The following is a 25831-nucleotide window of genomic DNA, read 5'->3' on the forward strand; positions in this document are numbered from 1 at the left end:
TGTAATCTTGAACTGCTCTATCAGACCACACTGCAATGATCTACAAGTGCACACTTCAGCAGCCTCATGTGTTTTGACAAGAGATGAAAGACTTCACCTCTAAGACTGAAAAATTCAGACTGCATTTAAGGCTGGGTTCACTGGGCAAATAAAGACCACCTGCCCACATAACAAGAGTAGTATTGCCTTATTTTGGAAGAGAAGAGTATTTCAGATTAGGACTGGAGAAGTCTGACTACTGCTGCAGGTCTGACTACAAGTCTTGCTTTGAAAGCAGAATCAAATTTGTTGAGATGGAGAGAACAGGTGTTTTTTTTTTTTTACACTGCTTCCACCTACAGGCTTACACTGAACCTCAAGCCCCAGAAACCTTGCACAAAGAAGCCACAACAAAAGCTGTCCTTCCCCAAATAAGCCAGACTCAGTCAAGTCACAAGTGATTTGAACATTTTTAGATTCAAGTGCAACACCAGGGCAAAGGAGCAAGACAGAGACCCACAGAACTTCGGTAGTGGAGAGTTTCAGAAAGTCCACAGCGCTGGCACTTCTGAAGTGTGAAGGCTTGGGTTGTGGGGTAGGAAGGAGTACTCCTCAGAAAGGCTCTCCAAGTTTAAAGAAAAATCTCTACTTGATTAGACAAAGCTACAGCTCCTGCTGCTTTGAGAGCTGTCCAGTTGCTCACCTCATTTTGGGAGACTTACACACCTAAATTTATGCTGTAGCTATTTGATGTGTACATATGTTGTTTACACTCCACTTCTGCTAAAGCGAGGAGATATTTAAGTCATACCCAATGAATATTACATGAACACTACTTAAGCAAAAAAACCTGAAATGTCTTTTATGACATACTTTAGTGATGCAGTAGGAATAAGAACATAACAACACAGACAAGATATCCATCAGCTAAGAATATCCTTGCTAACTGATGCCCTAAAATAGTTCTTAAGGAACAGCCACAAGCACAGCCAGATCTTGCTGTAGTTTAGTTTCATCTTCTCTTTGAAGAAAAAAAGAAGCCCAGATTTACTGACTAGGAGAATGTGCAGACATCCACAGTTCACCATGGATCACAGGCCAAGGTATTTGGCCTAAGGCAAATGAAAGGAATTTCCTGATATGACAATGCATCTTTGCTACAATAGTTAATTATTGCTTTATTAAAATGAAACCCCACCTACTCAACCTACTGAAGTTCAGGGACAGGGCAGTCCAGGAGGCTTGTTCCCCAGGTTTGTTGTTACCAGACTGAAGGCTTGCAGCTTGTTTCACCCTTAAGCTATAATTTAAAGTGCCTGGAACACAGACCAAGGCTGAAGCAATAAAGTGCTGATGAGGGAAGTTGCGACAGGAAAAGAACTTCACTGACACTGTGATAAAAAAACCCTATGGATGGATTAATGCCCCTACAATATTGAGAGAACAAACAGTAAGGGGGAAAAAAAAAAAAAAGATCTTTACCACTAGTTTCAGTCTCCAGATTGCCATGGGACAACTTTCCTTTAAAAACTATTTTGGCACAGACTATAGCTGCCATTTGAGGGAAAAGCACAGGTGAGTAGCCAGCTTTCCTGCAAACAGCTTTCACACTTCACTTTGCACATTAAAACTAGAAGGGGATGTCTGGTTGTGGAAAAAAAATTCTAGTGAGAAAGAGCCCAGTGTCTTACTGGAGCCAGTAATCCTACAGCATTACACAGATCTGGAAGTAGTCAGCCATGCAAAGATGTCATTTCAGTTGCACAGGGCTGGGGACACCAGTTCCACATCAACTGTAAGGCAAGTCACATGTCTCAAACCCACCTGATGCTCTGAAAGCTAATGGGAAGAATTTTGGTATTATTTACCCTGACATAAGGGGAGTAAATCTAAATAGATACACCCTACCCCCCACCAATTAATTCCTAAGAGAGTACAATAGCTCTCCATTAAATATTCTTTCAAGCAAATTGAGCTCATAGAAAAAATCCTGCAGATTCTTATTCATGGGTTTCCATTTGGAAGCCAGAGCCAGCTTTAAAAAGACCCAGGTCAAACAAAGAATCCAGTACTGAAAAGATAACAGTATTTAAAAAGAGGCAAAGGTGACAAGAAGGTGACTGATCAGGTCCTGAAGTGAGACCATGTTTACATAGAAACATTAACTGGCATTACCAGGCTGCAGCTTTTCTCTACTTGGAGACGCAGCATAAAGCCACCCCAATCCACTCACAGCTCAAGCAAGGAAAAGTTGAATAATTTTAAAGTGATTCACTTGTGCAAGTGCATTCCTAGGTACTAAAAGGTTTCCCTTGAGATGGTGCAAAGCTGACACTACACTTGCAGTCAAGCATCTGTTTTTCCAAGCCACACTGTAGCAGCTTACAGACTGAACCGCTCACTGGTTGTGGCTTGGTACAGGGATTTTCCAGCACCCAGAGAGAGAAGAGAGCCACAGTTATCCCATCATCTACACCTAAACAAATGCTGCAGGATCAAGTTTTTGACCAGCAGGTAGAGAGATTTTGACAAGTGAAACTTCTGCTATATAAAAGCAAGCAGTCTTTAGCTCAGTAGCCCTGGAACAAGCTACAGACAGCAACCCAATTCTTCAAGCAGAGCAGTAAATTACAAATCCACGTGACTGGATATCCAAAGAGGCTCTGACCAGATGTTAACCTCTGCTTTAACTCAGTTTTGGAAAAAACACATGGTGATCAAACCCCAGCCATAGGATATCAAGGAGAATGGAAACCTGAAGCAGCAGGTGAGGGAACAAGATGTTCCCAAACAGAGATATACTGAAGTGATCCAGAGTCTTTGGGTGGATTACTCCTGGCCAGACACAGACTCAGAATCTGAGCAGTGAGGCTTTGTCTTCTCCCACTGGCAGATGGCGTTGGCATACTGCACCACGAGCTTATCCATCCAGGTAAGAGGTTCTGGGAACAGCACAGACCCCTCAAAAAATCCCAAGTGGCCTCCGTGAAGGGGCAGCACATGCATGACATTCTCTTTTTTCTCTGTAAAAGAAAAAGAAGCAGAAAGTTCCAGGTAAACATCTTTAAGATGACAATGAAAGCATCTTGGGTTGCCAGGACAAAGGCTGCCCAAGAGATGCTGCTGACTGGGCCCTAACAGCAATACCTGTACTGCTGTAAGAACAGTCATTCTTCAGCAAGTGAGCACCTTTAACTCACATTTCCTGGAATTAGGACTGTTTGCATCATGTCAAGCTGCACTAAGCCCTGACAGTGCATCAGCCATCTTGTTGCATGGACAGGGAAAAACTCTGTGCTTGCTTCTGTCTGAAAGCAACTGGGGATAAATTCTCTGCTCACAGCCTCAGGAAAAGACTGAACCCTGCTTCCCTCCATGTGCACCCACTCTTTGTGTGATGAAGCAGCAGCAGCTCCCTCTTCTGAGCTTCTAAGTGTAATTTACCTTTTTCCTTGTTTGAAGACAGCTCAACTCCTTCCAAGGGAGAGATCCCACTTCAGTGCCAAGTGACAGAGCCATGCATGCACTGTCCCCATTTCATCAGCAAAGGGGGAGTTTATCTGTGCTTCATCCAGACTGTCACCACCACCCATCTTCCTACTAAATCCCAGTGAGCAAGGGAGATGTGAGGAAACCTTTTTCATCAAAGAATGGAACCTGCTGCTATCAACACAAGCAACAGGTGCCTGAAGGGACTGAAGTTCCTCCTGCTCAGGGTTAGCCTTGTTACTTCTAGCAATTGGTGACTTTAAAGAGGCTTAGCACACCTCTCACAGCATTACAGATGTAAGGAGGCAAGTCAAGCTGCTTTGAAATCAGGAATTGTGATGTGGTAAGCAAGCTGCAGGTACACAAATATGCCCAGCTGGAGGAGACGGTTTCAGCATACCTGAAAGAGCTCTTGGAATTGATAGAAGACTCTCATGAATAAGAGGGTCATCGGCAGCATTAACCAACAGAAGAGGAACATTGATCTGCATCAGGAAACAGGACATGAAATAAAACCAAAACAGAAAGGGGTTAGTATTTGAATGTCAATCTACCAAATGTAAAAGTATCTTAGCATAATTCAATTAATATCTCTTATTTCAGAGTTAATTTTTTTTCCTCTAACTCAATTGTAAGAAAGAGGCAGAGAGCAAACAGACTGAGTCCCCATTCTTAAATTGAAATAACTACACCCTTTTTTCATTCTGCATTGCTTTGCACATCAGGCAGCTATTGACAGCTCTGTTATGGACACTCTGGTTAAAGTCCAGGAAACTCCCTTGGAACATCTCCCTTCTCTGGTTCAGCAGAAAAAGGAGGAACTGATCTCAGTTACACTTTGGCAAAGCTTTGCTCAGGCATCTGCCTGTCAGTGCCCTGAGTCTCTTCCATAGAATCCAGTAAGTCTTTCTTCCTTGAAGGTGCAGGCTCCCTGCAGGCACCCATTTCCCAATTTATCCTCATACACTCAGAGCAGTTCAACTGAATGTGTGGCTTTGTCTCCATCTCTTGGGTGCTATCACCTGCCAGAGATATATGCACTTAAGAGCCCAGAGAATTTAGCCCCAGTGTTAGAGGTAGCAAGATCTAAAATCCCACTCCAATATACTGTGCCTGATTATTTCTGAAAATCCCAGCTAAGGCATCTGCAGGTATCAACAAAAGAAACCAGAGTATTTTCCTTCCAGTGAAAGAGCAGTCTGCTGCAAGAGCTTACCCTGTGCAAGTAATGCAGGCAACTTTCCTCTTCATAGTACTCCTTCAGTGAGCTGTAGCCATGGAATTTCCTGAAATAGACAGATTGTCATTAATACCACCTGCTTCAGCCATGTCACTATTATGTTTAAGTAAGGACACATATGCAGAAACAGAAATGATGCCTCAATTTCCATAGACAACCTTTGGTAGCACATGGCTTGATGGTTTCTGTGCCTTCTCAAAGATTCTGAGAGCATGGGCAAGTCACACATGCAAGCTGAAGACCAGCATCACTCAGGGTGTTTCTTTCAAAACACCCCACTTCACTTAATTGTACATGTGGATGAAAGAGAGTTAGGATCTTGTTCATCTTTCCCTAAAAGTCTTTTCAAATACAACCCCAGCACAGCTTATAACCTCAAATTTACAAGTTCCCCAGAATTCACTGTGTTTCTACTTTGCCAAATCCTTTCACACTGTCCCAAACCTAGAGTTCAGTAAGCCTATATTCAAGTGCCTTTTTTTTTTATATAAGGGACAACATAGCTGTTGGTCCAAACTGGAAAGGTCTCAGTGATGGGGGACAAGCAGGGAGATTTCCCAAGGAATGTTTTTTTTATAAGCAGCCAACTGTACTCCCAGTTTGCCAAAAGTGTCATGGCTTTTTAGCTAACACTTTACAGCTTTATTTTGGAAAGGGGTCAATGCCTGATACAGAACATGCCATGGTATGAACACTGCCACATAAAAGTGCTATGTTGTTGTCAAGGACACAAGCAGTAACAGGCTACTGCTTATTAAAGCAGAGCACTTAATTAGGTGTTAGGATGACAAATAAGAAAGGTTGCATTATCTCAGCCAGCCCTATCCCTATTGTGTATTGAGAAAGCAGAAGTGTTTTATGGGGAGAAGACTTTTCAAACAGAGTTAAAGAAATCCATGAGCAGTTCTGAGCTTCTTTCCACATTCCCCTTCTTTTGTTGCCAGAGCTTGGCCTCTTCCTACCTTAGTGAAGGCTGCAGGTTCACGTGTTACCAATAAATAAATGTCTCCTGGATGATTTTTAAGAAGCTGTGACTGTAAACAGTAAGTCTGTCTTTTTCTTCTCTAAGTTTTCTTTAATGTGGAGGCAAGTAAGAATTTGAAGTTGTGTTCAGCAGACTCCCACAGGCACAGCAAGGGCATGCAAGAGCAACACTGGGAAGAGAAGGTGCTTCATACCTCATAACATTATCATCGATCTGCATAAGTGATGTTGCTGTATAGAGCTTGCCCAGATCAGCATCTGACAGGCTCTGTGGCTTCTTCATGTTGTTATCTCCAAAAAGAACTTGCCTGGAAGAGTGACATCAAGAATTACATCCAAATAACACAAGGGCAGCAAAACCATGACCTGTTCAAGGACAACTGAGTTTACCAAATCTGACAAGATAAGATTAGAAGTGGGTTACATAAACATGAGGTTTCCTTGGGAGCAAGAACAGCTCATTTCTCCACTTACCTTTGCAGCAAGACATAACAAACCCCAGCAGCCTCCTTGTAGGAAAAAATGTTTTCCTTATCTACTGAAAAACTGCCTGAGGGGGCCCTCTTAAAAGAAACTTCCCAGAACAGAGGGCACTAAGGGTATTTGGACTTGAGGCTACACGTTAGAGGGAGGGTTTTTTGGCCTCAGACCAAACATGTGGGTGGTTTGGGTGAGAGCACCAGCAATGCTGGGCATAGCATCTCCTGCACCATCTGGTTCTAAAGCCCCCAGCACAGACTTAAGGCTACCCCACACACAGAAATTACTCAGGGTATTCCCTTAGCAGAAAACTTTTACTCTGGACACTTGTCATAGCTGGTTATTGCCTTCAGGGGAGGATGTGTTTCTTTACCAGAACAAACTTCTTCCCAAACAAACAGGACAAAGGCCACAAGTTGGAAAGGGATTTTTATTCCCTTTGAGAGGCAGCTGCACAGCAGAGCAGGAGGCTAGGTTTGATTCGGGCAAGGCAGAGCACAAGTGATTATGGAAAAAGTTTGCTTAACACACTTCCTTTCAAATCAGCACCAGCTTTTTCTGGGTTAAGAATTTAAGTACCCTTTAATGGGAGCTTACCTAACTTCACTTGCCAAATTTGTTCAAGTTGCCTAAATATTTGTAAACCTGGAATGAATTACGTGGATCATCCTACACTGGCTACCATCCTTCCCCAAGTGTTTCATACTGCACAGGAGTGTAAACAAAGAACCAGAAGTCTGAAGTGATACATGCTCCTTCAATGAAATAGGTCTTAAGATATTCCCCTCCTTTCCCCTCAGTCAGGCAACTTCCAATACACACAGATGAGGTACTTTCTCTACAAAGTACCACCCAGAGAACTTTTGATGGGGAAAACACCAACATCGAGACTATCACCTGTTTAGCACACAAATTTCTTTTGTTATGCAAGAGCCACGGATCAGCAACAGCAGCACAAGGATCCTACAGCACTCCAGGAACAGCAATGTTAAGTGTTTCGCTGGCTACATGCTCTTTCTATAGGAACAGCTAGAAGCCAGAGCTACAGGTTTGACTATTTGCTTATTTGATATGCAGCAACTCCATACAGAAGATCTGGAAGATTAGTCCTACCTCAGGTAGGTGGCAGAACAAGAAGCTCCTTCAATAGGGAATTCTTTGGCTAGAAGTAAAACAGATGCAGAATACTCCACTTTGAAGTCTAATTGCAATGTTTTCCTGTGCATGTCTTGTTTATTCATTAAGCAAGTTTCCACAGAACACAAGAAGACAACAATGTCTTTCTTCTAACAAAATGGCCAAAGCTTTTTTGTCTATTTTACAGTACAATGAGATTGACATGGGCTCACCTTCTCTGTTGGCTCATCAAAAGATCTACCAAGGAACTTGTGCTAAACCTTTCAGGAGTCCTATTTTAAAGGACCAGGCAGACAAATCCAATATAGCAATGGACTCAATCAATACTGACAGAGTGAGTGATGTACTGCAGTACCTGTGAGAAAGGATGATCTTCTTCATGTTGTCTGCCATGAGGAAGTTATAAAATCTTCTACAATGATCCCACTGCATGAAGGTTTCCTGTGCCCTAGAAAAAACACAGCAGAACAAACAAAGCTGTTAATAGTGCCCTTGAAAGATCAGATTAATACACTGTTAACATCTTATGGCAGCCAGGGGGCTGTGTAAACAAACCTCCGGGCCTTCTCTGCCACAGCTTAACCTTTTCCAGGAAATGACTTCCACTTTGATGAAGTTTGTTAGTATCAGAAAACAGATCTGCAGTCTCATCTTGCACAATGCAATTAGCAGTTTTGATCAGAGCATTTAAGAGCCATCAATCAAGATCCATAACACTGACAAGAGGATTTTAGTATCCCTTTGCAGAAGTTGAATGCAATTTACATAATGGGACTTTCAAGGAAAGGGCTAAAACCCGTTGCTCAACAGTGTTGTCTATTGCGTAATACAGCTCCACAGAGGAAACAATTTGTGCAAATGTTTCCAATATGTACAGATACTATTATTGTTTCAGTTCATTGGCAGGAACTGTAGGAATAAATACTAGTTGCAGCTGCAAGTGGCATCTGAGTTGAAGTCTTTACCTATTCTCTGAGAGAAGAGCATTTCACAGCTTATCTGTTGTTAAAACAGAATTTAAGCCATCCAGAGTTGTGTGAGCTCTGCCAGATACCAGCACTCCTTTGCTATGCAGGGTCATGGGCAGGTTAGAGCTTTACTCCTAGCAGGGTTTGCTGTTGCTGAGGGAACACACTATCATTTACTGAGAGACTGAAGAATGCTGGGAGCAGCTTCAGCTACTGAAGCTCTCCTACCACTTAAACATTAACATGCCATGAGAACTACTGTAGATTTAGCGTGACCTTCCAAGCTACAGCCTGCAAGTCCCCTACCAGGCAGGAACAAACTGTTTTCTTGTAATTAGCCATGCTGGAGAGTATGGATTAAAAAAAAAAAATAATCCATTATCTTTTTGTCTAGTCAGGCTATACCTACCACATTTATCCCAGGGCAGGGGAATGAAAGAAGATAGGAAAATGCACATTTCTTTTTCCACAAAAGGTTTTCCAAGCAAACCTATTAAGTTACCACAAGATGTCTGAAGTTAAAGCTACTACATTTCCCTGCAGCTCCTGTGGTGTACAGCAGTGCTCCTAACATGAAGAGCTGTAAGCATTAAAAAAAACAAAACAAAAGCAACACAGGCAGCTTCCAGTATTTTGAGGACTGCCCAGGTTTCAGAACTGAGGTCTCTCCCCACAGCCTGGAGCTATGGTGAAGATGCATTCCACAAGATCAAGAAGCAGAATCAAGCCTATGCAGGAAAAGATTAAAGAATAAGGAGACCTGTCCCTGTTTAGCCTCAGGGAACACATTCCCTGGACTGTGTTAATTCATTAAAAAGTCTCATTCTTCTGGCAGATCCTGGTACTGCTGCTGCTCTGGAAAGACTTTTACGTTTGAGATCCTTGGTGCACCTTGCTCACTAAAACTTTTTCCTTTGCTTACAAAAGTTATTTGGGGAATAAATGCTGGACAAGCCAATACCAAAAAAAAAAAAAAAAAAGGAACTGCAAACTAACTGGTCCTGTTAGTAATCCACTTCCATGTGGCCCTGAAGGCTGAAGCCAGCTATTTTCATGTACCAGAGCAAGCCCAGGAAGGCAGTGGCTTCACCATTCTACTTGGAGGTGCTTTAGACCTCCTCCCTCCCACTTCTATAACTAGGGCACAAGGCCCTCCCTCCTCCTGCCTTTTGCTCTGTAGATGTTGCTTTCCTCTAGTCCTTCAGCTAATTAGCACTTACAGCAGATGTGGGTATTAGGGAGGGAGACACAAGACCTGAAACCCTTCCTGCTGGCTGTCCACTAATACAGAGCAGATGTTTTGTGGCAGGAGCTTTGCTAGGAGATGTTTACCCAGCAGGTGGAGGCAAGAGCTCAATAATCCACACAGCCCACACCATGGGGTACATTAAACTCAGGGGAAAAAAAAACCCAGTGAATTGTTTTTCCACACAAATATCCAAGCAGAGAATTGTTAATCAGGTTGTCCTTGCCATGCAAACATAATAGCATTACTCACAACTGCATTTTGGAGATCAGGAGTACAATATTGCATAATTGTAGAAGATGAACCAAGTGGACCTCAGCCAGATATCATCCTTGCAAACCCTCTCTGATGGTTGCAATTAAAGAGCTGGCTTCAAAAGGATGCTCTGTGCTCTATGCCAGAATCTCAGGACAGCTAAGAACATTTTACTTGAAACAAAACAGAACAGCTGTTCCTGTAGCAGATTTTAAGGGTGTGAACTAGCAGCAGATTATACACTTTTTTAGCAGTAGTCACATCTGACCTCAAAAGGGATTAGATAGCTGGAATATTACAAACATATCAAGCTCTTACTCACATTTTAGTGCTTCCAGAAAAGCTTTTTGCTTTTACCTGTACGAGTCTGATTCATAAAAGGCATCTTCAGACTGCTGAATAACAAACTGGTCCCTGCACAGGCAGGGCAGCATCAGCATCAAGAGTTCCAGCTACCCTGACCAGGCCGTGAGGCTGAATTCCATAGCAAGCCCCTCACAGACCTGCCACAGTTTCACCATTCATATCAGCCCAAAGGATCTTGACCCAAATACCTGAGTCTCAACAGTCCCTTTTGGCTTGTAAGTAGTCTCACAGCTCAAAACCGCAGGTAAATTACTGCAGAGTCAGCTGCACCTTAGTAATTGTCCATAGGAAGAGACAGTGAAAACTGAAAACAGCAACTTAGCCAGCTACAGTATTTTAAGCTCCATTACCTGTGCATATATGGAAAGGTTAAAGCACATTAGTTGAGTCCAGTTTTCAAGCAGCACTGCTGTGCCTGGACCCTCCATCAGGACAGGCAAGTGAAGCCATCACAGCTCCTAAAGTGCCACAACCTTGTCTTCCAGGTGGGGAAACATCAATATTTTCAGACTTAAGGGCTGTAATACTTTTCCCCCCTGGGTTCCCCACTCCTATAACACAGCTGTGAGCACCTCTCCATCCCTTGATCACCCATAGCACCGTTTCAGTGACACACACTAAGAGAGGAGCACAGACTGACAGAGACTGTGCTGTGCCTTTCCAGTCTCCCTGGGTAAGAGCTGCTGCCAGATGAAACTGCACACTGAAGCCAAACAAGCTATTACAAACCATGGGATGTTTCTCAGAGTGATGAGACAGTGTAAACTACTGCTTGCAGACCTGGCATCAGCTCAGCAGCTGGTCAGGCTGCCCAGCCTGCCTGGTTAATTACACCAGGACTGCACAGGGAATGCCTCCTCTTCAGACACTCTAGCCATGAGACAGCATCACATGCACAGTCCAGAAGCTGCCAGCATGTACCTGGCCAGGTACACAAAACCTGTTTGCACTGCTGACAAAGTTTACTTGTGCTTGCAAATCAACAAAGCTTCAGGTGCTCCTTCAGGAGGGTGCCATCCTACACACTCAGTCTGTCAGACCAGTTCAGTGCAAGAGAAATACCCATCTTCACCTTGCCCTTCCAAAGATCTGCTCCCTCCTGCACTCCCAGAAGAGAGCAGCACAGAAAAGGCTCCACACCCACCTCAGTGCACTGTACCCCTGGCACAAGCTGACACAGCACAGCACTCGCTCCTGGTTGGCCTGGTTCTCTCCCAGGTATTTGCACACTATGTTTCCACCCAGGCTGAAGCCCACAACAATCAGCTGGGTCTGAGGGTAGGTCTTCTTGATGTAATTCACCATGGCACCAAATTCCCAGGTGCATCCTAAAAAGGAAGAACAAAGTTAAAAAAAATCTATTTAAATTCTCATTTGAAGCTTCAGTTGTGTGCTTTGAATTTAGCTTCTTACCCTTTCTGACTTTTCAATAGCCTTAAGGTTTTAACAGCTCTGATTCACATGTGTTCATACATCTGTGAGTCCTGTGGAGCTTAGCTCATGCTTAGTTCTGACAGAGTGCCAAAGCAAGATGAAATTTAGTTGCTTAAAAATCATGGTGACAGTTAATGTGACAATCAAAACGCTTTGTTTCTAAAACAGCTTTAAAAAGCTGAGTCCAGCAACTCTGGGCTTGACGTTACCATGCAAGAGCAGCACACATCATTGCTTTCTTGAGGCAGTTTGCCACTTCTAAAGTGAAGTGAGGTATTTGGAATGCAGTTTGCTCCTTTGCTTTTAAGCAAGACTGATATGGATCCCTAAATCCTCGCTGCTGTGGGGAGGTGAAAGGAGTGGCTTGTCAGAGCTCCCAGCAGACTGCTGCAGAGCTTGACTAAGCAGGTGATCTCTGGAATCAGGGAGAAGGGTTTAAGCAGAGATGTTCAACCCTTTGTAGCTAGAGAAAAGGGAAAGATACTGCAGCTTCCTGAAAGACACATGGGTGTCCCCACATGAAGAGAATAGTTAAGTGTCTCTATAGAGATCTGTTCCATTGTCAGCAAACACCCACTTGCATCCCACAGGCTGCAGGCACTGAGGGATCCAGTTTCTGGCAGTGCTGGCATCCTCCAACTGTTTGACAGACTTGAAGGTCTCCACACATACAACAATCTGAGTACCTACAACTATTTCTCCTGCTTGTGACTATGGGAAAAGGAGATATGGAGAAGCAGCTGCAATAGTGATGGCATTAGTATACTGGTTTCAAGTGTTTATGCAGCTTGTTAACCTTCCCTTTGGATTTAAGGCTGCAAACCACAGAAGGCATCACATGAACAACAGAAATAGAACTCCAGATGTTTCTTCTTGTCCAGAGTCAGAAACTCAGCTCTATTCTGTGGAACTTGTCCAGAGAGATAAATCCTAGGATTCCAGCATTCCACCCTGTGCTCCACTGTATCCCCACCCCAGCTGTAGCATCCCCAGCTGTCATCAGACTCCAGCTTTACCTAGCTCTGGAGTAAACCTGAGCACCAGAGCTTGTTTGCTTCAGTGGAACAGCAAGCTCCTGAGTGTTTCAGCAGGGTTTGGGCACTTCCTTGTGAACATTCTTGATTCAAGACAACAAATTCTGCACTGCTCTGGTTTCCTCTGGAAGAAGGCAGTGGTTAAAGTACTTTAGTGTTTGACCTTCATGATTTCAGGGCAGCTCAGAAATCCAAAACTAGAAAAGCAACAGGTCAAGCTTGATAGAGAGGCTGGGATTCAGCGAATCCCAAATTTAGGCTACTTGCTCCTCAGCAAGTATGCCTGGAATACAGCTAAGCTGAAAGGGCACTGAGTTATTTGGGTAGGAGGCAGAGTAAAGTCTACTGGACTTGCTGGCACTTTACTTAAGAGGCAACTCTGCCAAGTGATTTACTGTGTTACTCAAAGGAAGTGCTAGGCATTCTTTGCCCTTTCCAAGGCTATAAAAGACTCAGAAAGGTATGTCTCAAGAGATGCACTACAGAACAACACCCTAAGGCCTAAAGCAAAGCTTCATCTTAACTTCTATCAAAACAGCAAATACTTTAACATTAAAATTTAGTTTTCAAGACATGATAGTCTTGCAGCCATAACAGCCCAGGGCCTCACTACAAATGAGGGTATTTGGTATTCCTGAAGTGTTTCCCAAAGAGGAGTATATTTAATAATTCTAAAACAAGCAACAAAGCATTACAGCCTATTTGCCTGCCAGACTTTGGCATCTCAAAGCACAGTATTTCTGTTTTGACAGTTTAACTGTTCATAACTATTTTGTTAATCTAAAATCTAAGCATCAGTTCAGCTAACTTAAAAAAAATAAAGCCTAACACTAAAAAATAAAGCCTAAATTCTGCTAAACACAGAATTGACAGGGTGCCTATAGATACTTACAGTAAAGAGGGAGATGAGCTCAGGAACAAGCAGATGAGGTCACAGGCAAAGAGGCCTCATTCTACAAGGATCACATTACTCACCAAAAGGGCAATTAAGGCTGGAGTCACCCTTCACACAGTTTCAAATAATTTATTCCTTTTAATTTCTAGGTTAAGAAAGACTTCCTTATACTCAAGGTGAGAGCCATAATCACGGCAGTTAAGCACCACCCACTTCTGTAGCTTTACTGTCACACTTCTGAACTGTTCCTGTTGTTGACACGTGTCATATCCAAGACCAAATCCTCACATGAACCCTCCTAAGATATAAATGTACTTTCTGGATAGGCTGGTATAAACTCCTCTCAGGCTGTATTTTACAAAGAAGTGGCATTTATCCTTCAGAAACATGTTTGTTTCACATTCCATCAAACTGGCAAATTCACTATCACTAAAATCATTTGAACAGGCTCTGGGTAGGCACAAAAGGGCTTTTTTTCCCCAGAAGTTTTCTTACAAAAACCTGCCTCCTTAATGAGGATACATGTGTAAGAGCTGGCAGAGGAGACAAAAGTGAATTTAGTATTAGCCTCCTCTCTTCCTCCCATAAGTCCAGTTTAGTTCTTAGGAAACAATACAAAACAGTTTTACCCCCACTGGGGTACAGCAGTTCCGTTATTCTGAAGGAGGCTGATCAACCCCTAGAAGTTCCATGAGCTTGAAAATAAGCCCCCCAGGTGCCACGAAGTACCTACCATAGGTGAACATCCGTGGTGAAGTGAGCTCAATGTTTGGCAGGGCTCCCAGGTGATTGAGGACAGCACATCTGTACCCATTTTTCTGGGCATAGTCAACAAAGGTGCGGATGTACTGCTTCTCACTGTGGTTAGCAATCCCCGGGCAGATCACCATCGTGACATCCTCTGTGCTCAGAGAGAGAGGGAAGTTAAGTAAATGTCACTTCATGCAAATTAATAGAGTCAGAAGGTTTCCATTTCAGATCCATGGGAAACCACCCACCACAAGCAAGACAGAATTCCTACTAGTCTGCCAAAAATCCCGTATGGGACAGGAGACCAGCAGCTCTAGTGCTTCAGATGAGAAAAAGTAATTCATGCTATGGGAGATGAACAGTTTTTAACTTTAGGGAAAGCTGTGCAAACAGTTGTCCAGGCACTGCCTAGAGACCCAGAGTACATTCTTCTGTCTGAAGGACATTTTTGATGTTACACATGTTCTGCCTTCTGACAGCCTGTTGTGACTGTGATGCGTGTGGAAGCTGTGGAGCCCAGCACTCCAAGGAGACTGGTTATGCTATTTCCCCCTCATTTCCCCTCTAGAGCTGGGTGTAATGCAGATTTTCCAAATGCAGCTCTGCTAAGCACTGACATTCTGATCAGCTGACATTAACCATCATCTACTTTGGGGCTAATCTAATGATATTTGATCTGCTGACACTGTTCACTAGTTTAACAACATATCATTTCATCAACCAAGAAAGTAATTGCTGTAATTCAAGTAAGCACAGTAAATTACATTCAGGATTATCATATGCACTCCAAATTAACTGTAACTCTCTTGTGCAAAGCTCCAACATTACCAGCTCTAGCCACTGAATTTTTATCTCATTAGAAAAGCACTGCTCACAGCAATAAAGATAACAGTAACTGTCCTAGTGCAGCATTGTACCATGAAGATCTCAACACTGACAGTTTTAAAAAATAAATCTGCTTTTTCTGAGGGCCAAATGGGAGCCATAGGCTCTACCCTCATCTGTCCCCCAGAGCACAGAATCAAGGCTAGCAGCTAGATGCAGCCAGCAGCTGTTGGACTGACCTCCAGTGCAGTGCTCAGAGCGTGGCTCAAAGAGATCAAAGGTGGCTGTTGCTCCATCTGGCATGGTCAGGTACTTGCGATGTCCATTTGGATGTGGTGATCTCACTCTCCCCATTTTTCCATAAAGAGCTGTCTGGATATGTCCACTCTTTCCCCAGATGAGAGGTGGAATGTACCTGAAAGGCAATAATTTAATTGCTTACCCCTGCTGTGTTAACGAGCCCTTGAGAACACATCAGCACTCCCATAACAAATCTCACCAGCTCCCAAATGGAGTAACAAATATGGAATTGTTTTTGCTCTGACTGAACTGGCAGCAGTGATCTTTGCAGCCTTACACAAGAGGAGACACCAAAACAGTCTCAAAGCTGAAAAAGCAGCACTGATAGCAGCTGCAGAAGCCAAAACCCAGGCATTCCCTATGTTGAGATGTTAGAGGAACAAATGCTTCTCACTGAATACACAGAAGCCTTGTGCCTCAGTGACATGGGGAGTGCATGTTGGCAACCAACCAAAGTGACCTCCAGAACTGTACAGTGCTGTAAATCTGTTTTAATTGAACATCGAAGCCTCCTGGGTCAAGCCACATGAGCTTGTGTAAGCACTTGACTGTACAAGCCAGCGACAGAAACAACAGGATTCATACCAAGTTCCAGAAAATGGAAAGCACCAAGACTTTATAGCTGGGGCCATTTTATACAGAACTGTTTTACTAGGTTGATTTTGCCTTTCAGAATAAGGTAAAAGTTGTGACAGTGTTAAGAGAATCAGTCAGAACTGACCAAACTTCAATGCATAACAAATCCCTTTCAGAAAGGGGGGTGAGTCTACCAATTACTTATTGCTTATCAAGGGTATATTTAAAGCTATGTGACAAAACAGATTGTCTCTCTCTTCCTGGCTTACAGGGCCTCAAAAAAGATATGTGAGAAACATAGCTATGAGCTGGAAAGCATTAAAGGCTTAGTTATCAGATTTTTTTTAGCACCAGCAGAACTGCAAGTGGTTTAACAGGAAACATACTGTGACCTAGCACCACCACCATGTGGGCAAGTCACCTGGTCACTCAGCAAAGGAGACTGAGCCACTGCCTTGAAAAAGAGAGTTACATCAGCTCAGAACAGGAAAGCATGAATGATTTATTGTTGAGGAAAACAGCAGTCCCAAGGGACACACTTCCAATTAAAGAACTGTGGTCTCTGGTGCACAGACCAGGGTACCCAGAAGAAGCCTGAGAGCTTCTGACTTCACCTTGGATCCTGAGGGACTAGCAACGCCCTCCCTGTTGTGTTTAGGGCTTCCTGCAATTATTCTTTTGACTTTGAAAGAGCTTATGAAGCAGAGATCATGTTCTTCCCTGTTCACAAAAAAGCTAGGCAGCTCAGCATTTACTACTTAAGCCCATAATCCACAAGAATGTGACAGAAACCCTACCTTTGTGCTCTGACACTACCTCTTCATACAGCTGGACCTTTCCCCATGCCAGCTCTTATGTGTCATATCCGCAACTCCCTCCTCCCCCACACTCCTTAAAAATGTTTCCTATCAAATAAAAACTACTTAGGGCTGTTCAAGAAGCCAAGAGCAGCAGTATGCCCTCTTTCTCCCCATTCTTTTCCCTCATCTGTGAGGGGGACTTCTTACAGTCAAAGCAACACAACAATTTTGCTGTAGTTTCACTCATTCTGCACTTCCCAAAGAGATCCAAAACAGATTTCTGGAGAAACAGATATTGCTTCAATAAAGGCTGCAAAAGCTGCCAGCTGATGCTCACAACGTTGTAAATTAGCCCTCAGTGCATTCTGGATTTGATCACTCAACTATAAAGCTTCTCAAAGGATCCAGGCAAGGCCAGGAGCAGCACCCCTCTTCTGTCAGGCCAGCATCTCTGCACTGGGTCTTGCCAGGCACAATGTACAAGTGTGCAGATTCCCAGCAGGGACAGAGGCTGGACAAGCTGATCCTCTGCAATAGATGCCAGAGGTGGAAAGCAGTCAGTGGGTCCATTCTCACAGTTCAGGGCAGATATCCACTGGGATAGGGCAGTCAAACTAAACCAGGCTGCACAAGAACCACACATGGTTCTGCTCAAGTCACATACAGCTCAGTACAAGGGTTTTGAACACAGCTATTATGCCAGATGGAAGAGACACTGCCCTCCTAACATAAGGAAAAACAGCTGGCTTCACCCCAGTCATTTACTGTACCACCAGTTCATATCAGTAGCCATACTCCACACTAGACTGTGCTGGACTGTTTTCTTCTCTTTTTTTCTTCCACAGACATCCTTTAGAGATAGGGTTTGCTAGCACCTTTTCTAAGGGGAGCTGACAAATACAACCTATAATAAGAATGTGCAGCTCTTTTAGAAGAGACTCAGACGTCAACATTGCTTCAGGGTTTCTAATCTTGGGTGAGAGCATGCATTGGGAAGTTTTGGTGATTATGCTTCCATTCAATGCTTTTCAAATCAAAGACTATCCCCAAATTGTACCCTATAGGGCAAACAGGAAAACAATTTGTCCAGCTATAGCAGCTAAGTTATACAGCTATTACTAATTACTGCTACCATGAAAAAACCCAAAAAAATCAAGGATCTCTGCAAGCACCAATCCTATCCTCATGCCTAATCTACAGTTCAGTTTCCAGCTATAGGTTACAGCCATCCACTGGAAGAGATGCAGCAGCACATACCACAGGATGTTGTTAAAGTGAAATTAGAATAGTCTTCAAAGCCTCACTACTACTGCCAGAGTTTAAATGAAGGTAAATGGTTTCAAGCACACAGCTTCCCACAGCCTGCCTCCTCAGGTCACTGATGGCGTGCCTGGGGAAAGAAACCCCCAGACCCATCTTTGCATAACCCAGCTGGAGGTTACCTAAGTACTGCTCCACAGTAAATCAATCCTTTATACTGCTTTTACAGGCAAACAGCACATGCAGTTTCCTTGACATGTTTTTTATTTAAGGCAGAAATCTCCTTTGCTCCATCCATAATGATGGTCAAGTGACAAGTACAGTTTGCACATTTCCCTCAAAGCTGTGTGAAACCCTATGGACAAGGGAGCATTCAGTGCTGCTCCCTGCAGAAGGCACAAGTGTTTGAGCATCCTATGGACCCCCTAAAATGCTCAGCTTATCTTTTATGATAACTCCAGTCAGCTGCTTAGGCATCAGTGCCTGCAGCAAGGATGGCTTGTGTTAGTCACTCTGCATGTAGCTGCATTCTTTTAGATAAACATACAAAGGCCAAACTTCAGCATGAGTAATGTGCACAGTACTCTGATGCAGACATTTGTAACTTCCACCAAGGTATTATGTATATTTCTAGCTTGCACATAAATTTTAAAGCAGATGAAGCTCTGAAATACATGCAAATGTTCAGGCAGAAGCTTGTTACCTCACTAGTCTTTTTGTTTAGGTCAGTCTTTAAGCAACAGACTTGGGAGGCAAAATACATCCCTTAAGTATCCAGGCTCAGGAGACTGAGCACCACAACACTTTAAAAGGGAAAGAGAAGAAAGCTGCCCAGAGAGTTTTTCCACTGATGCTACAAGATCTGTACTAAGATTAGAATTTATCTTACCAGATTGATGCAAAACCAAGCAACTAATAAAAATATTACTTCTGTTTACCAAGACAAGTTGCCAATATAACCTACTACAAAACCCTGTAAAGCCTTTACAGTAAGAGTGAGTCCTCTTTTACTGAATTCAGGTAAAATCTGTTCTCAGCTGAGGACAAAGTATCCTTATAATCTATAGCAGAATCAGACATATGATCTGCCTGTCACACTATTTCTGTTGACCCTCCATTTTGCCAATTGGCAAATCTATTTTTGAAGTCTTCATGTGACTTTCACATCTTTTGCTGAGACAAAGTCTACTAGAACTTCCAAGAGCAAGTACTGAGCCTAATGGTGCAAGACTGTACAAGGCTGAAGGATGGCTCATCTTTTTATACAGGGTTTGTGTGGACTTTCAGCTTGCTTTTACTAAACCCACTCGAAGAAGAGAGCATGGAAAGAACTTTTCAGTCCTCAAGGTACATGATATCTACTGGTGAGGGAGAAAACTTGCCAGGAATTGTGCAAAAGCCTTTATCCTCTGAAATCAGATCAGATAAATTTTATTTAAGCCTATTATGTGAAAAGCAGTTCCAGAGACATTTCTATGCTCAACCCAGCTGAAAAAACCCAACTACCCAGTGCTGATAGCAAGAGCTAGAACAGATTGTTTTGTAGTGAAATCAACATTCCTCCTGGCAAACAGCTGAAAAAAGATGCTTCTCCAAAACAACCATCCTGCAGACAGAAGAGCATGTACTCAGGGCATTCTTCCTGTGGTTTACCTTAAGAAAACAAGCTCAGCAGGATGCAACACAGGGAAACACAACCATGCAGACTGAGCAACTAAGTAGTATTCAGCCTAAGGGGCATTTGAGTACTGCCCTTCACATTTTATGCTAAAACTATAATTACTGCTAAATTTAACCATGTCTTCCAAACAAGGGCCCTTCACTCAAAAGCAAGTAGCTTTCCTCCAGCATTGATAACAAGTAGAAACAAGGAAAGCATTCAAGGACACAGCAGATTTTCAACTCCTTCCTCTCTGTCTGCTATAAACTGAAATGGTTCTGAATAGCAGTGTACTACAGAGACTACCCCAGCATGAGCAGCATGGAGATGGTTCAGTACATATTCCTCAGTGTCCTGTTCCAGGGAAGCTGTTCCCAGATGTACAAAAAGCCAGGAACAAACACTGCGTCCATAAGCAGCATGTCCACTGTTATGCAATAGTGGCTTATGGTGACAGGAGCTGAGCAGTGAACAGCAGCCAGGAGGATCTCTTGCCAAGGCTTCCACATGAGGACAAGGACAGCACAACACAACAAACCAAACAAGCATGTACTGATAAAAAAATTCCAAGGGAAAAGTTGCGTTGTACCAAAAATGGAGATTTTTATTTCTGTGAACCAAAAATGGCTTCTGAGCTTTCTCCAGACACAAAGGCTTTTTAACTGATTCATTTCCCTGTTTTGGTCAGTTGCAATAGATAGCAGGCACTCTGAATAAAGACAAATATTTGAAGCAGTAATGTCTTCCAGTAACCAGCCCTGTAGCTTCCAGTAACAGGACTCTGCAACAGAAGGCAGAGAGAACAGGCCTGGGGATGGCATTTACTCATTATGGAAGGTCACTTACATGGCCCAACAAGTACAGAGTTCACCACTCCTAAGTGGCTAAGTGAATTCACAGCCACTTACATAAATCTGCACCAATGTCAGTGCTTGAGTTCCAAACCTGCATTCCAGCTGTGCAGCACAGCCTCACATCTTGATAGGTGGCTGCCCACAGTGCTCAAGAACAAGACAACTCCTAGGTTTTCCCAAAAAATTTCTCCTGGTGTTTTAATATTTAAAACAATTCCAGCATGTGATTGTAGATTAAGTTTAGTGGCTCTCAGGCAGTAGATTATCATTTTAAAGCACATGCATAATCCAGTATGCAGGAATTTAGGAAAGCAGCAGCTGTATAAGCAGCTCACACAAAGCACATAAAAACTGTGCTATTTTTATTAGCAAGCATCAGCATTCAGGTCCTCAAAGATGTGAAGTGGAAGTTCAGCAACAGGCTTATTTCTGGTGCATTGCTTCATTTCATCTGAGGAGATTAACACTTTAAACATTAACTCTTACATGGCCTTGATGTGCACACTAGATACTGATGGTGAGAAAACAGTCTACAACTTGTCAATGTCAGGATATTCTAAGAACTTTTGCCTGCATTACAACAGGTAAGAGATTATTTTCCCCTTTACAGAGCAGTTTGGAGGTATTTAAAGAATGCTTTACTAAATCAAACTTTGAACCTTGTCCTTTATTTGATGCTAGGGAATGCAAATTGAATTCCAATCAAGGAAACTCATATAAAAGTCTGCAGGGTTCAGCCCTCAACCCCAAATATGTAAAAAGCAGCTTTTTCTGCATCAGCCTCAGCTAGACTGCTCAATGTGATGAGGACACAAAAAAATCGCAACGAAAAAATTTAAGCAAGTTATGGAGCTTCCACTTTCACCAAGTCTCAAAAAAGAAACAAATGGAGTAGAAGTGTTTGTCTGCTGCCCACAGTACCTGTGTGAAGTCAGAACTATTTAAAAGTACTGACTGGCCCCTTGGCTAAACCACCTCCTTCACCATTTAAGAAGCTTTTATTTAGCGAAGTGCCCATCACACCCCTCCTCCCTCACCAGTGGCTACAAGAAGTATTTTAGTCCAAACAAGGCATGAGGATTTACAGCACTTAGAATCTCCCTTGCTGATAAGAGCTGGAGAACACAAGGCTGCTGCCAATGCCACAGCACCCAGCAAAAACTCAGACCCCCGAGGCTGCTTCCTCTGCAAGGTCAAAGCTTCAACTTACCAACAGGGAGCTGCCATTCTCCTCTACCTCTCAGCATGTTCACTTGCCAAAGCTTCAGGGGTAACACTGCTCTTCTAGTTTATTATTCTCCTGGAAGTGTTCCTCCCAGAGTAAAACACCTAGGAGTTGACAGGGATCAAACACTGCTTGCTATTAGGGGAAGAAAAGAGCACTGAAAAGCTTGAAGACAGCTTTTCTGACTACTCATCTCCTTGCATCTAAGAGAAAAGCAGTGACAGTGTAAAAGAGTCTTCTGGTACCAGGCAGCCTGCTCACCCAGCATAGGTTGGTGTGCAAACAAAGGATAAGAATGATCTAGGCTGGATCTTTGACAGTGTTTACTAACAGGCTTGACAGTCATTTGCCTCAATCTTTGAGGAGCTTGCCTTTACTGATGATAAAAGTGTGCAGACAGCAAGGATAATTATTTTCGATACGGGTGGCATGTGCCACATCTCTACAGAAATAAAGATACCCACACTTTGTTAGAATAAACTGTAAACAGCCAAAAATGTCTAGCCTAGTACAGCAAGCACTGGCCAAATTTACCCTCATGAATCAAAGAGCCAGCACTGCATTTCTACAGGAATAAGAGCAGATGAAGGACTTTCAGTACCCTTTTGAAAAGCAGGAAAAGGACACAGCTGCCACCAGCAGTTGGGCCCAAGTGCTCAAGGGCACCAATAGCTGTGCTGAATTGCAAGAGCTTCCACAGAAGAAGTAGCAATTTGAATGGAGAAGGATCTGATTATGCTACTCCACTTGGTAAGCCAAAGTACAGAGCTGGACAGGGTCAGAGCAATGGAAGAAGGGGTAAGAGAACATCAGCTCCAGGAAGGCAGATTCTCTTGCTTCCCAGTGTTTGGCAGATATGTACAAAGTTTCTGGCAGTTTACAGAACCGTAAAAACCAGTACAAGTACAATGTACCTGGCACACAGCCATCTCAGGCAATTTTACAATTCAAAGTTCTTAAATTATTCATCCACCATCACTTGGCTTACTGAAAGACACCACAGTTACAATGCACTCAATTAGACCAGAGGTGAGGATTGTGCCATAAAGGGAAAATAAAGTCCAAAAGTGTTTATTCTAAGAATTTTTAAACACCTGCATAGATAGAATAACTTTATTTCTGCTTTCTCCCTGCCAGCCTTTTTCATAGCACTGTCCTCACCCCTTTCTCCCTTAAGCAGGAGCTGAACAAAACAGATCTGAATGTCAGTTCACAGCTATGAGCATTCCTCTGCACAGAAGAATTGGTCTTAAAACAGATTTGACAACAAACTCAGTACTAATATAACAGAAGGGATTGCTGGGCTACTTATTTTGCTTTCATGATAGAATCTGAAAAGAGCTGCTTAATCAGCTTTCCTAACACTCTGAATAATTAGCAAGTAATCAAAGCCTTGCAAGATTTTTCGATGGAGTACTGCACAAGCTGTTTTCACATAGCTTTTTCCTAATTATCCTACAAACAGTTTCATGCATAATTGCAGGAATTTAAATACATTTGCTCCCCTGTAGTCTCCAGGTGACTTTTATGCCTAAAGACAGGATTTCTTTGATTTTTAAAAAATTTCTATATTGGAAAAAAAAGTTTGTGATAACATCACTAGAATAGCAAAAAGAAATAATCACATATACATCTTAGAGCTGTCTTTCCTGTAAACCCTTTCAATTCCCAACAGCAATTAAATTCCTAACAGTCCTGTCTTCCATAACAGAGATATAGAGGTAAGAAGACTGAACAGCATTTTGACACATTTTGTTCTCATTTGTTTCAGGTGAGTTTGCTTCCTTTTGTCATGGAAGTCTTTCAGACAATATTTTGCCCAAAAACCAGGTATTGGAGATGACTGCTACAGTTTTTAGAGAAGCTGGCAAGCCTGAGCTCAGCTGATCCAGAGAAACCAAACAAATCAAACTTGCACACGACCAACACAACACCAGGGTTCTGCAAGCAGCTCATCACTCCTGCAATTAATGCACAACAGATGCCTAAATACTGCTGGACATGTTTTGCATTTTCACTCTTTTGGGAATGCTTTGTTCTCCAACTAAAAGTCAATACAGCAGTGCTAGGAGCCTGTGCTGTGAGAACAGAGCTGAAATAGCAGGGAAATAAGTTAGCTTACAATCCATTTCCAAAGACTAGCCTGATACTAACATGCCTTCAAGGCAGGTAATCAGCTTCACGCTTGCTCCTTCAGTGACTAGGGACACATCATACTGGAGTGCAACACTGGGATGGCAACTACCTGAAGTACCAAGTTACTCAAACCTCCTCCAGGTATTTTTTAGGAAAGGAATTGCTTTGCAGTTAAGGCAGTAGACATAATCAAGAATCCAAACACATCTATGTTACCACTAACCTGAAGTACATCACAGAACCCTCTCTGGGTTCCAATTTCAACAGATAATGCTTTGTTTCCTCTAAAAGTTTACAGACCCCATGGCCTAACATCTTATGCCTTATGTAATCAAGGCACCAAACACAGCACTGCTAAAAGCCTCTCATCTCCCCTAAAATGACTATCCTTAAGTCAGCTTGACTTTTGAGATCCAAAAGGAAAGTTCATGCAGCTGCACTCAGCACTTACTATATAATTGATGTACTTAGAGCTTCTAAATAGGACTTGCAGGTTTTCGAAGTGATTGCAGAAGAGAAATACTGTAATCAAAGTCCTTGTCCCTCCAAAGCCTCATGAAATTGTACTAAATGCTTGCTATTATTGGAGAATGTTCTTGGTGAAGCTAAGGGCAGCTGCACTGATGCTGGAGGTCTTGGAATGGAAGATCAAGGATCAGCCTGCTCAAATACACAGCTGACACAAGGTCAATTTGAAAGTGCATTCAACAGGCTTAGAGGTGGCCTCTATGTCATTACTTTATTAAACTAGTTAGGATGTGCTCTACCAGTAATAAATTTCATTAGTTTTCAATCAACTTGAAGTACTTCTGATAAGAGCAGGCACTTTAAAACTAATAGCCAACCCTGTGTTCATTATAAGGGCACTGACACACCATGAAAATGTTTCCTTCCTGTGAGCCCCAAAAGACTCCTTCCCTAATAAAACGGAGTACAAGATCATGAACAAGTGCTAACTGCATCCATCCCTCCCCCATTTCCACAGTGAGCTGTTGGTGCTGGTATAGTATAACATCAGCATACAGATGATATTCTATAAAGATGGACAGTGATGACTTTTTCTAGGCATCTGTGGAAGACTTCACACAACAAGGCTTCCTCAAATCCAGGTACCTGAGACAAAGAAATGCTAAAAAGATTTATTTTAGTAACAGTATAGCCTGACATGCATTTGAACCCAAGTCTATGAAACACAAGAAGAATGGATAAGTGCAGGTCTTCTTCCTATAATACAGGTCAGCATGGAAAAAATATACCACTTACTCTTTGGTCAGAAGTGGGCAGGATTTGAGTAGAAAGCGAGCCAAAGCAGAGTCCTGGTAAATGAGTTCAGGAGGGGCAGTTGGGCTTTTTAAATTCAAGCAGCGAACAATAACATAGAGAACAGCAGCAACTGCAGCTAGCTTCACCCCATCAAACACTGCTGGCAGCTCAGAGGTTTCCAATATTGTACTCATTTTCAGCCTGCAGATAAAAAAACAACATTAAAGCTTCTAGAAATATAGTGTTGGATATGAATATCAACTGCCATGTTAAATATACAAGTAAATGTGTCAGTCAACACTGCCAGGAAATCCTAGCATATCAACTTTGAAGTTGGAAGAAAATGTAGTTAGTATTGTTCTAAACACCCAGACTAACAGAAGAAAAACTGGATGATCAGCTGTGAAGGAGATTTATTCCTAATCAGTGCTGCCCTAGAACTGCACCAGTGTCTCACGTATCAGCAGCCAGTCAATACATGCAGGATCTTGGCCGACTACCCAGGTCAAACAGAAGCTGGGTGAAAAGATAGGCTATAAAGGCACCTTGGCAGCTTTGGACATGTGTTTCTTCACAGGTGTCCAAGCCAGACTTGAAAAAGAGCACCTGAAAGAACTACTGTGTAGCTCCTCAGCCTGAGTCTTGCAGTTCCATGAGAACACTGGTACTAAATCC

The 25831-nt window shown here is 42.7% G+C and overlaps 1 protein-coding gene across 2 annotated transcripts in view; it reads right to left on the reverse strand.

The window, feature by feature from the left end:
- Positions 1 to 6: 6 nt before the first annotated feature.
- ABHD2 (abhydrolase domain containing 2, acylglycerol lipase) overlaps positions 7 to 25831 on the reverse strand; it is a 35984-nt gene continuing 10159 nt past the window's right edge. For both annotated transcript variants that reach the window (XM_084213933.1, XM_084213934.1), the window contains exons 3-11: positions 25157 to 25357; positions 15322 to 15497; positions 14241 to 14408; positions 11289 to 11472; positions 7665 to 7757; positions 5887 to 6000; positions 4685 to 4754; positions 3869 to 3953; positions 7 to 3002 (exon numbers count right to left, since the gene is read on the reverse strand). In XM_084213933.1, coding sequence (XP_084070059.1) covers positions 2809 to 3002; positions 3869 to 3953; positions 4685 to 4754; positions 5887 to 6000; positions 7665 to 7757; positions 11289 to 11472; positions 14241 to 14408; positions 15322 to 15497; positions 25157 to 25350 — 1278 coding nt within the window. In that variant the 5' untranslated portion in view covers positions 25351 to 25357 and the 3' untranslated portion in view covers positions 7 to 2808. The remainder of the gene's footprint in view (positions 3003 to 3868; positions 3954 to 4684; positions 4755 to 5886; positions 6001 to 7664; positions 7758 to 11288; positions 11473 to 14240; positions 14409 to 15321; positions 15498 to 25156; positions 25358 to 25831) is intronic.

This window comes from Fringilla coelebs, assembly GCF_963513975.1.
Source record: "Fringilla coelebs genome assembly, chromosome: 12".
NCBI classification, from domain to species: Eukaryota; Metazoa; Chordata; class Aves; order Passeriformes; family Fringillidae; genus Fringilla; species Fringilla coelebs.